This window comes from Onychomys torridus, chromosome 19 (assembly GCF_903995425.1).
Source record: "Onychomys torridus chromosome 19, mOncTor1.1, whole genome shotgun sequence".
Classification (NCBI taxonomy): Eukaryota; Metazoa; Chordata; class Mammalia; order Rodentia; family Cricetidae; genus Onychomys; species Onychomys torridus.
This window is the reverse complement of record NC_050461.1, coordinates 29,926,057-29,938,419: the sequence shown is the minus strand read 5'-3', so window position 1 is coordinate 29,938,419 and position 12,363 is coordinate 29,926,057. Positions and strand designations below refer to the sequence as shown.

Genomic DNA, 12,363 nt, shown 5'->3' with positions numbered 1-12,363 from the left:
GTAATATGGGTCTGACTCATTAATCATGACCATTCCTAGGAAAAAAAGCTTTATTCTTCCAGAGAAAGGTCAAATCAGCAGACAACATTCCATTTCTGTTAGAAGTAATATTTATTTGTCCCACGGTGAATTGTTGGACCTATTCCTCACTGCTTTTAAGATTCTCTAGGATAAGGGGAATTCCAGTAAGAATGACTGCTGGCATTTTCTTCCTGCCTTGTGAGGGGTGGGGCATAACCACGGACAGAGCGCTGAAGGAAATCCAAACTATGACAGGATGCATCCCAGGGAAAGCCTGCAGGTCGGGCTGCTATCTGTGTTCCCTCTCAGTACCTGTTTCTCAGGAACAGGAAGAGAGATGATATATCTCCCTCCTCCATTTCCTGTTAGAGCCATAGATGTCAGTCAAGCTGTAAATGTCAGCACACTGGAGAGTTATCTGAAGTAAAATGCCAGCCCACAGAAGGGTCTGAGAGAATTCGGAAAAGCCTGGGGACAGCAGAATCATTATGAGACAAGGAAAAGCAGGGCTGGCAACAGAGGCAGCATCCAGTAAAACAAAACAGAAGGGGGGGTGGTGGTGAGGAGAGCACTGGGCCATGAGCATAGCACACTGTTCTGATTCTGGAGTTGCTGTGTTATCCTCAACAATGGCCCCATTATTTGGGGAATGTACGGAGCAAATCATAAGACAATGTCCTGGGACCTAGCCTTTCTCCTTGAACCAGGCTCCAAGTCCACTGCTTCATTAGGCTCCCTGGTTCCCCTTTATCCCTGTAGAGCCCGTTCTGAGTAAGAATCTTGTGAAGTCGCTTCGGAGAAAATCTCCCATCCTTGGTATCCTGACCCTTCCCTGTGGCCTGCTGTGGACAGTGGTTCTATCAAGTCACGTTTCTTCTTAGCAGTGTTCTATCCACTCACCTTACCACTGTTCCTTGTTACAAATCCCCACTGTACTTTCTGTGCTCAGTACAAAGTCTCTCCATAAGGCCATTTCCTAGCTCCTATATCCCATACCCATCTCCATGGACCCTGGTAATGTGAAACCAATCTGGCTTTAAAATTGTTCAAGGAGATTAAAAATACCCTCAACTTTGCTTAAGCTGGAAAAAAAAAAATCAGCAAAATTTGACTCCAGTCATTTCTGGTTTTGTTAGACAGAAACATAAATTAACTTCAGCCAATCATAAGCGCCCAACTATGATGATTATGTGACTGGGGATGCTCCAACAAGATGAACCCTAAAGGCAACTTCGTGAGTGCAATCAATTTCTTTATTTGACTCCCATATTTCTCCTATAAATACCTGCCTCTGCCACAAGGAAATTAGAACACTGACCCTCTTTTAAGTCTGGTGTCCCCAGTTCACGAATTGTTCCTTACTCAAACTTGAAAATATTATTGTGCCCAAGATTTTCCTCTAGGAGTTTAGTGGTAGAAGTGGAACTTGAGGGAGACCCCCAAGTGCCCTCCAGGAACACTGAGGAACCAGACTAAAGGAAGGGACCAGGTCCATTAGAGTTCCAGCAGGTGGAATACGCCTGCGCAAAAATACCGGCCAATCTTCAAACAGCTGAAAGAAAGGCCCATGTGAGCTTTTCCCATTGTCTTCCCTCAGAAGACTGAATGGTCTATTATTCAATCATGTAAGCAGGAAAACAAACAGATGACTCACTCTGATTGCAGTCCTAGATTAGGAATCTTGCTCGCTAAACATTGTCATTAAAAACACAGCTTGAGTATTTCTCTTTCTAATTCTATAAACTTCGTTATTACAAAGAAAAAAGGAAACCTTGCAAATAAACAAAAAACATCCCACACCAAAGTTAAGCAGACTCAAAGCAGTAGTATTTCTTACTGGCACCGAAATGACTTTTATGGATGTTTGTCAGAGGGCGTGGTGACCTGCAGAGAAACAGAAGATTGAACCGCAGCCAAACAGCTTAAAAGAGCAAACAGAACAAGATGAGAACCAGCTCGGTCCGTGAGTAAAGGCACCTGCGCCAGCCCTGAGGACCTGAGTTCAATCCCCATGATCCACATGGTGAAGAAGAGAGCTGACTCCTACAAGTTTCCTCTGGTGACCAGATGTCCACACACACACACACACACATACACACACACACACACACACACACACACACACACACACACACACACACACTAAAATATTACAAAAATAAATTAGGAAGGAAAAGAATCCAGAGTCTCGTGTCCTTGTGACTAAAAAAAGCAACAGGGACAAAGACCAAAATGTTTCCCTCTCAAGTCTTATCTCAAGACGTTCTAAACCAAGAAACCCCGTCCCTACAGATTTCTGTCACCATTAGAGAGTCACACTCAAAGAAAGGAGACTTATGCTACCAGTCTTCCAAAGAAACTAGGCCTTTCGGTAGAGACCTATCTCCATCTGGTGAACCCTCAGGGTCTTGACTACTGAAGTGAAGGCCAATGCTGATGGGCTACCACATTACTTCCAGTAACACACTTCAATAAGCGTGGCCAAGCACAGATCAAAATCAGTGGGAAATCGTGTGTGTGCACACTACTGGGAGAACACAAAGTCCACCCTCTTTGCTCTACGCTCCACTCCAGTAAATCAGCAAACCCGCTCTGCATAAAGAAAGTATTTCACTGGGGCAGGGCGGGTGGGGTTCAAATCAAATCCAGAGAAATCTCTGCCTGACCAGTTCCCACATCTTCTGCACCATTCTCAGAAATGCGTGTCTTCCTACTGTGTGGCAGTTGGATGAAACGAGCCTTCTGCCCTGAGTGGACACACCAAGTTCTCTTTGGAGGAAGAAATGATTCCAGGGTTCTCTGACTCTCTGGAGTCTGAGGGCTACAGTGCTCCTTACAAACAGGAACTGATGAAATAGAAACCCAGACCTCTCTAAGACCCCAGTCGCTTGTAGGTTTCTTCTTCAACCAGCACAGGGAAAAGTCCAGGTATAAATATCCAGGTAGACTGGCCATTACTTCCATTGTCCCACTCCCTAAAGCTATGGACAGTCAAAGGACTTCCACTAACTGTGTGGGGGTGGGTGTCAAAACAAGGTCACAAAATAGCTCCTACTAACTGATGCCTGAGGCACTCCAACCCTGTTGTGACATATTTGATCACACTATGTAAAGATACGTCACCTGTGATTGGTTTAATAAAAAGCTGAACGGCCAATAGGTAGTCAGGAGGTATAGGCAGGACTTCTGGACAGAGAGAGCTCTGTGCAGAAGAAAGGTGGGGTCCCCAGGCTGAGGCAGAGGAAGCAAGACATGCAGGAGGAGAGGTAAAAGCCACAGGTCACACAGCAGCACATAGATGAATAGAAATGGGTTCATTTAAGTTACAATAGCTAGTGGGACAAGCCTAAGCTATAGGCCAAGCTTTCATAATTAACAATAAGTCTCCATATCTTTTTGTGTGTGTTTGTGAGCTGGAGGCCCAAAGAAAAAATTCTGTCTTCAAATCCTACCAGGTAAAAACCTAAGAGGAAGCAGAAGGTTTCTGTATACTTATCTGCAATAAATGAAATTGTAATTCCAAGAGTCTTCATAGTTCTGGGCCCTAACACTGTTAGCTGATATGCCTGAAAGTTCTGAACAGTTCACAGCAGTGGACCTCTGCTTTTCCTTCTATGGTATTCCAGCTGATGAAAGCTGTTATTGTGTGTGTGTGTGTGTGTGTGTGTGTGTGTGTGTGTGTGTGTGTGTGCCTTTAACAATCAGCAGTACACACAGGCTGTATGTCATATGGGTTCACTAACGGCCCATCTTATCTGTGTCATGCATTACACTATCAGCCCTGTAATTCATGGGAAAATTTACTTAATATGCAGAGAATCTGATACTGTGTTCCCTACCAAAATAGAATCTGAAAAACTCAGTTCTTCTCCGACAGCACGTACTCTACCAGCACCAAAGGCTGGAAAACTTCAGATCTATCAAGAAGAGGTCCATTACTTATGTCACAATCTGACTGAAGGAGAAATTTTCCCCACACATGGAAGAGTAAAGACAACCCATGGATTCCCCTGACTCCCAGGTTTTCAGATTACGGAGAGATTTCTGTGAACTTGGAGGACATTGCAGGTCTTGGTCCAAATTTCTTCCTCATGATTTGCCCTTCATATCAACTTACAAAAATTCTGCCAGAACCTTCTCTATGAGAAGATAGCCAGGAACAAACTTTAGGGCAAATAAAGTTGGCCTCATGCTCATGATTTTAGTGCAATGTCTTACATGGTGAGATGGCTTTAGACCATGTGTGCCTTTCAATTATCCAGTCACTGTAAAACGAAGAATTAAAAACTGTAAAATGCTTTGAAGACTATTATTTCCATGAAGCCACATGATACTTCTAATATAGGATTGACTTCAAGCCTATGAAAATTTAAAAGCTAATCTAATCATGCAACGTATTTCTAACTATGCTTTGATGCTTCCAATTAATTTATAGATTCCTTGATACCATCTTAAGACTTTTTAAGTGCTTTTTATTCCTAATTACCATCTTTAAAAGACAAGAAAAACACTCCAGAATCTTTTCTTGGGGGGAGAGGGTTGTTATTAAAAGAAACCAATTTTTACAGTCACTGTTAAAAATTCTACAAATCCATTAAACCTGATCCATCATCATAATCCCCACCACTGGTGTGACTGCACAAAGTACATTTTCAAACTTAATACTAACAGTCTAACTTAAATAGGACATTAAAAGAAATACCTACAAATGAGAATTTTACTGAAATCTTAAATATTCAACTCACTGAGTTAACAGAAAAGCAGACACGCATCTGTTAAACATCACCACTAAGCCAGAGTCCACATGCCTAAACTAATGCAATTAGAAAATTCATCTTTATACCTTTGGAACCTTCTAATTGGCTATGTGTGTGTGTGTGTGTGTGTGTGTGTGTGTGTGTGTGTGTGTGTATGTGTGTTTAAAATGACATAAATTAGCATGCTTCTACCTAACTTTCCTTTATAGCTAAATACTCCCAGGGGCTGGAGAGCTGCCTCAGAGGTTGAGAGCCCCAGCTGTTCTTCCAGAGGACCTGGATCAGATTCCCAGCACCCACATGGCAGCTCACAGCCATCTGTACTCCAGTCCCAGGGGCTATGATGCCCTCTCCTGGTCTCTATAATCACTGGGCATACATATATGTGGTACACAGACATACATGTAAGCAAAACAGACAGAGAAAGCTAAATACTCTTATTTCCCTTGTCTGTCAACACCCATGAAAGTGTTTGAAAAACTAATACTATAGCAGTACTGGATAAAAGTAAAAAATCAGCCTCAAACAGAAGTCTTCTTTACCAAATGTTTAATATAAGATGGCTTCAAAAACTTTTCTATTCTTAGGACTGAATTCACTAATCTCCAACACTTTCATTAGACTAGCAACTTTCACATTACAAAAGTGAAGAAACACGGAATTGCCAGGCGGTGGTGGCGCATGCCTTTAATCCCAGCACTCGGGAGGTAGAGACAGGTGGATCTCTGTGAGTTTGAGTTCAAGGCCAGCCTGGTCTCCAAAGCAAGTTCCAGGAAAGGCACAAAGCTACAGAGAGAAACCCTGTCTTGAGAAAAAAAAAAAAAAGAAAGAAAGAAAGAAAGAAAGAAAGAAAAGAAAAGAAAAGAAAAGAAAAGAAAAGAAAAGAAAAGAAAAGAAAAGAAACACGGAATCAAATGCACTTAAAAGTCCTGAAGGAAATTTGTCCATTAGCACACAAAAAACTTATTTAAAAATTAGTGGTCTCCTAATTTTAGCAGCTTCAGATGAGTTCTTGCATGTCTTTCAATGACAATTTGTTTGCAATAGTTAGGATCATGAATGTCCCCCAAAGGCCCAGGTGTGGGCGGCTTAGCCCCCAGGGTGGAGCTTCCTTAAGAGCCTCCTAAGAAGTCAGGAGATCACTAGTGGAGTGTCCTTGAAGGGATTTCTCTACCCCAGTTCAATCCTCTGTCTTTTGCCAAGAAAGGAGAAGTCTTGTTCCACCACAGGCTCCAAGCATGTGATGTAACTTCACCTTAGGCCCGAAAGCAATGCCAATCCACCAAGGACTGCCGCTTCCAAACCTGGGAGCCCAGATAACACTGCTCTTTATGAGTCAATAATCTCGGCTGCTTTGTTACAGCGGCAACCAACAAGCATATTACCTCTCCTATGAAAGTACATAAATAATGATACAGTTGTGCCCATTAAAGAACAAGCTTTATTATAAGCCATCAAATTTTTTTAATTAAGATTTATTTATTTATGTTGCATGTATACGGATACTTTGTCTGTACATGCATCTACACATCAGAAGAGGGCATCAGACAGTTGTGAGCTGCCATGTGGGTGCTGGGAATTGAACACAGGACCTACAGAAGAACAGTGAGAGTGAGCACTCTAACCACTGAGCCATCTTCTGCAGCCCCTTTTTCCTTCTTTTAAAGCTAATACATAATTACACGTTAATGGCAAAACACGCACTCCTATGCTACCAGTTAGGATATTACCTGGCTGTAATTCTAATGTGTTCTCTAATCCTATTTCTTAAAAACATGAAATGAAACATTTCCATAACAAAGAATTCTAAACTATGAAAAACATGCTTAAAATCAAAGAGCCATGTAATTGTGAATGCTTTCTCTTTTTTTTTTTTCTTGAGAGCTGGGTGCCAAGAAGCTGAGGCCAAAAGTAGAGCAACTCATTGTGAATGTCCTGGCTTCTAAGAGCCTGTTTGCAGGTCACTCAACTAGAACTTGGAATACAGTCTTCCATTGAAACAATGTGACAAATGGGCCTTCTTTCCCAGGCCTTCCTACCCAGTCTGCAAGGAGCTTAAAAAGAAAGTGAACATTCGCTACTTTAAAACAGACAAACACGAAAAGCTCTCAGCAAGAGAACTGATACATATATCCTCCGCTTGTCCAATTCTATGTCTTCTTCCCACATTTGTATGTTAGCTTGATAAACTCACTGCTTGGAAAAATAAGTCTCCCAGCAGCATTAAATTACACTACACTTTCCATGGCTATAAGACACTCTATCCCCTCTAAAATAATTTACTACTGACATTATATTATGAAATGAGCATTTGTATTTATTATTTTTAAGACTTTCGGGGCTAGGACCAAAACATTTGTCTAGTATATGTGAGGACCTGGGTTCAACCTCCAGCACCCCTTTTAAAAAAGCAAAAAAAGTTCTGATTATAGCTTGCTGTGGTGGAAACGCTCTTAGGTCCCTGAAATGACAGTGGGAACGGAGTCTGTGTGTGCAAATGCATGCACCTACTTCTTTTTGGAAAGCACATGTCTAGGCACTGAGAATCCAATAAAACATCTTGTAGGCAAAACAAACTGTAAGAACGGCATGTGACAATCAGAAACTGTAATGACCTTTAACTAAGGAATGGAATGAGAATCGGGGAAGTGACCTGGTCAAGAAGGCCAGAGAGCCAGGCAGCGGTGGCGCACGCCTTTAATCCCAGCACTCAGGAGGCAGAGCCAGGGTGGATCTCTGTGAGTTCAAGGCCAGCCTGTTCTACAGAGTGAGATCCAGGGCAGGCACCAAAACTACACAGAGAAACCCTGTCTCGAAAATAAAAAAAACAGGCTCAGACAGAAAGAAGGACTGATGTGGAGAAGACCAGATCAGCAGTCTTTAAAGAAGGGGGGTTGGCAGTACATCTCTATCCTGGTGTCAACGGGGAAAGCCTGAAGCAAGCAGGTGGGTGGTGTGTTCAAGCATGGGGTCTGGAAAATGAGCACCTGAGGTTAGTGTTATCCCCTGATGAAGCTGAAACTCATTCACCTGAACCAGTAAAGTTTGTAAGGCTGGTGTCAGGTCACCAGGCCTGTGAACGCCAAGCCATATAGGACTCCATCATCCGGTCTCCCACACGCTCTGTGGACCAAACCCTAGTGGGAGATGGGAAGCGTTTCCCTGCCTTATCCCACCTGGTCCCCTTCTCTGTGTGCTATATCCCACCACATCCCCCCACCAACCCTCACTGGAAAAGCAGAGGAATCAGCACTGGTGGCAAGAGGACAAGACACCCCAGGATGGATGTAAAGAACAGGAGCATGAAGGGAGAAATAGAAACCTAATGGCCTACTGAGCGTAGGCCTAGAATCCCAGCTGCTCAGGAGGCTGAAGCAGGGAGATCACAGGTCCAAGGCTAGCCTAGACAACTGTGTGTTGTCTCACCAGGAAAGTACCAGGAAGAGTGCTGGGGATGCAGTTTAGAGGGAGAGCATGTGCCTAACATTTATGAGGCCCTCTAGCTCCAATCCCAGGTACAATCAATCAATAAAACAAATTGCTTCGTTAAAGCATCAAACAAATTGAGAGCTTGCTTGGAAGTTCCAGCAGGGATGTGCAGTTATTCATATACCCTTTAACAAAGACCGGCCCACCTCTATTAGGGAAGGTCTTTCTTTTTTACCAACCCCCCAGCTTTAGAAGGGATGCAGATGGAGTGGTAAGGGAGGAAGAGACACCTGCTTAGCCATCGAGATCAATCAAATAAACCCTGGTGATCATCACAACCTGATTTACCCTCATATCTAAACACACTGGGAGACTCTCTAGCGGGATGATCTCCAAGCAACGAACCAAAACAAAACAAAACCTGGCTTCTCTGCTAGCCAGAAGTCATGTGTCTTCAGGGAAGTCACTCCAGCTGTCCACCATTTGGTCTCCTCGGGTCTGGCTTCCATCTGGCTGCCCACTAAAGCAACAGCGCTTCATGACCTGCTCTTGCCTAATGTCCACGTGTAGTTCTAAAGCAAGAGGAAACCAACCCAAACAACATACAAGCATCTGAAGATGATGTGCAGTTGCTCATACTCTAAGCTGTGTATCACATTTCCAAGGATTAACCTACTGCTAGTAAAACCAGAACATGAATCTGGGGTCATTTTTTTTTCTTCTGATTGTATCTTCTCACTAGTTAAACTCTGTCTCAAAGATGGGGTGTTTCCTAGAATGACCCAACAAAATTCAGTTGGTTTTTTTCCTCTGGTGTTTTTTCATTTGACTTAAAATGCTTAGCAGGGCTGGGATTATACTTCAGTGGTAGAGCACACACCTAGCAAATATACGACTCTGGGTCAGATCCTTAGAAACACTAAAACAGAGTGCCTAGCCAGTAGTTCTCAACCTTCTTAATGCCGCAACCCTTTAATACAGTTCCCTATGTTGTGGTGACTGCCCCCCCACCATAAAATTATGTTTGTTGCTACTTCATAACTGTAATTTTGCTAGTTATGAATTGTAATGTAAAATCTGTGTTTTCCAATAGTCTTGGTAATCTCTGTGAAAGGATCATTCCATGCCCCAAGAGGTTGCAACACCCAAGTTGAGAACCACTGGCCTGGTCAAAGAGAGTAAACACAACTCACAATGAGAACCACTGGACTGGTCAAAGAGAGTAAATGCAGCTCACAATGAGATTCAGATCTGGCCCTGACCTTAGGCTAAGATGTAAAGGCAGTCTTGTGAATGCAGTATTCTTCCCAGGTGTTTTCATTTCCATGTCATTAGTTTCAGTTAGATATACTGTTTCTTTTTCTACTTAAGAATATGTTAATACAGTATCATTGGCTGGTCCCATTTTCTGCTATTTGTACAAAACTGATTTTTCAGATTTTAATAGACGTCTACTGAGTTTGCCATTCAATCTTGAATTGGTACAGACTGAGTATTCCTAATCCAAAAACCTAAAATGTAACTGCTCCAAACCAAAAACACAGTGCAAGGGGAAATTTTCATGTCTGACATCATCTGGTTGTAGTCAAGACCCCAGAAGCACGAGAAACCCTGCATTAAATGACCTTCAGGGTATGTGAAGAAGGTAAGCATGGAAAGCAAATGTTCCCTGTTTAGACTTGGATCTCACCCCAAGACTCATCGTGTACATACAAATCCCGACTAGGCCAAAATGTATCACGTTCCTGGTCTCTGGCAAGGGATACTCAACCTACACAGCAATGAGGAATGTTAAAGAAAAGGCACTGCATCCCCATCACGTGATCCGCATTCTATGACGGCCTGCGAAGCCAGAAGCCCCGTTTCTCATCTTCCCAAAGGCTCCGGGGCCCTCTATTCCCGCATGCGCACTGCTCTCATCTTCTAAAGGCCTCCTCCAATACACTGAGGGAGACTTTGGAAATGATCTTCATGGACCTGGGAGAATGGCTTTTAGATCAACCAAATCAACCCTGGCAATCAGTGAGCTGACAGATATCCCAGCCTGATTGCCCTCATATCTGAACACACTGGGAGACGCTAATGGAATGATATCTAAGCAACAAATAAAACAAAACAAAAATGCTTCTTCTTCTGGTCACAAGTCCCGGGTCGTCTTCAGGGAAGTCACTGACTTACATCTACCATTTGGTCTCCCAAGGGTCTGTCTTCCACCTGGCCATGTTATCATTATATGTGATTGTTTAAACAATATTTTTCAAAACTATTACGTAAACAACTTTCTGTAACTTTGATGGGAAATTTCCCCACATGGTCCTACCATGTTATCAAAGATTAGTAGAATCTCAAAGCAAAGTGGGCTGACAAACATTCAACGTACTTTAAAGATAGTTTGGAATAAAACTTCATAGTAAAAAAAAAAAAGGTTCTTAAGGAACTATCACCTTTTTGTTGGTGATCGGAACAGACAAGAAATAGTTGGGTTGATAATCTTTGGGAGTTTTTTTCCTCTTCTTTATGCGCTCACTCTTGATGCCTTCGTTTTCTTTGCTTCTCTTTGAATGGATTCGAGGTACGTCCGTGACTAGAGGAAAACAAAGCAAAGTGAGAGAGTATCTCACACATTTAACCTAGTTTAAAAATAAAGAAGCCCAGCAGTATGTATAATAAGCGGCAATCCTGTATAACTCATTTTCAAATTTAAAGCAAGAGTCAGCACTTCCACAAACACAATTGTAAGCGGTTTAAGCTTTGCAGACCATAGGGTCTGCGCTGCAGCCACCTAACTCTGCCAAAAAAAAAAAAACAGAGCTGTGTTCCAATAAAACTTTATTTACAAAAGGAGGCCAGGTTTATACCTTAGGGCAACACTAACAAGCACTCTCCACCACGTGCCAAAGGTTTGTTGTTGTGGTTTTTGCCTCATTGTTTTTGCTTTATTCTGTTTTTTGAGGAAGGGTCTTCTTCCTTAACCCCTCAAGTTCAGGATTGTGAGCTTGCATCATGGTCTTTCTACCACTAAGAAAGTGGATTGTTGGGTTGGGGATTTAGCTCAGTGGTAAAGTGCTTGCCTAGCAAGTGCAAGGCCCTGGGTTCAATCCTCAGCTCAAAAAAAAAAAAAAAAAGAAAAGAAAGAAAGTGGATTGTTGGTTGGTTGGTTTGTGTTTGCTTATTTCATCCACTCCCTGTGACCTAACTTCCTTCTGCTAGCCCACTTCCTCCTAGCACAATGTCCCATCCCTTCCCAGCAGCACTGGTGACCTAATACTCAGGCCACTGTGGATATTCATGATCCAATTTGTAGCAAGTGGATCATGTCAGACAGGCTCTAATGTCAATTTAAAAATCTTTCCATTGACTAAAAATGAGACAATTCAAAGCATCAAATTGAATACCAAATTTTACACCCCTGTAGTGTGTTTTAGGTTTTCTCCCCTTACTCTGGTGCCCTGTTGACACAATCAACCTCTGACACTGTGAGGCACTGTCATGCTTTATCTTGTCTAAAGAGTCTTCTTGTTATTTACGAAGTTCATCTGGAGAACTAAAGCACGGAATCTCTCTGCTCTCTCACTCCCTGACTTCATTTTCCTTCCAACTTTGGGATCACAGTGTGTGTTCTGAAGGGCAATTTGCTGTTATTCCGTTTACATGCTTTCACATGAAAAAGCAAATATTTATATAATCATCTAGCTTACCGATAGAATTGGTGACTTGAGGTCACAAAATGCAAAAAATTTTGGCCGTCTGCCCTGGATCGTTCAGATTATTTATAGTAATTTTATTGGTTAGCAAAAAGTCATCCATGGAAGTACATCTTGTAAACCCATAAACTTAATTTATTATACTTGTTAATTTTCATAATGACTTCAGCAGCCATTTAATGTGCACTGGTAAACTTGATGTCATTGACAAAGGCTGTTACTTTCTCAACTGCAGACTTTTTTTTCTAACTAAAGCACAAGTGTCAATTTATGTAAATTATCTAATTTTTCCTCAATTCTATTTATTCATTCAAAAACTACAAAAGAGTGAATTAGAAGAGAAATTAATTTAATTTAATTAAGTACTCCATCTGTTATTGTGGGTTGGTTGTTTCCACACTTGCTCTTAATTAAAATGCTGGGAATAAATTAGAGTTTGTTTTGATATTTGC

The 12,363-nt window shown here is 42.0% G+C and overlaps 1 protein-coding gene across 2 annotated transcripts in view; it reads right to left on the bottom strand.

Annotated features, from left to right (window-relative positions):
• Window positions 1–12,363, bottom strand: part of Akap7 (A-kinase anchoring protein 7) — a 146,783-nt gene that overhangs the window by 115,896 nt on the left and 18,524 nt on the right. For both annotated transcript variants that reach the window (XM_036168918.1, XM_036168917.1), the window contains exon 3: window positions 10,652–10,791. In XM_036168918.1, the coding sequence (XP_036024811.1) occupies window positions 10,652–10,791 (140 nt within the window). The remainder of the gene's footprint in view (window positions 1–10,651; window positions 10,792–12,363) is intronic.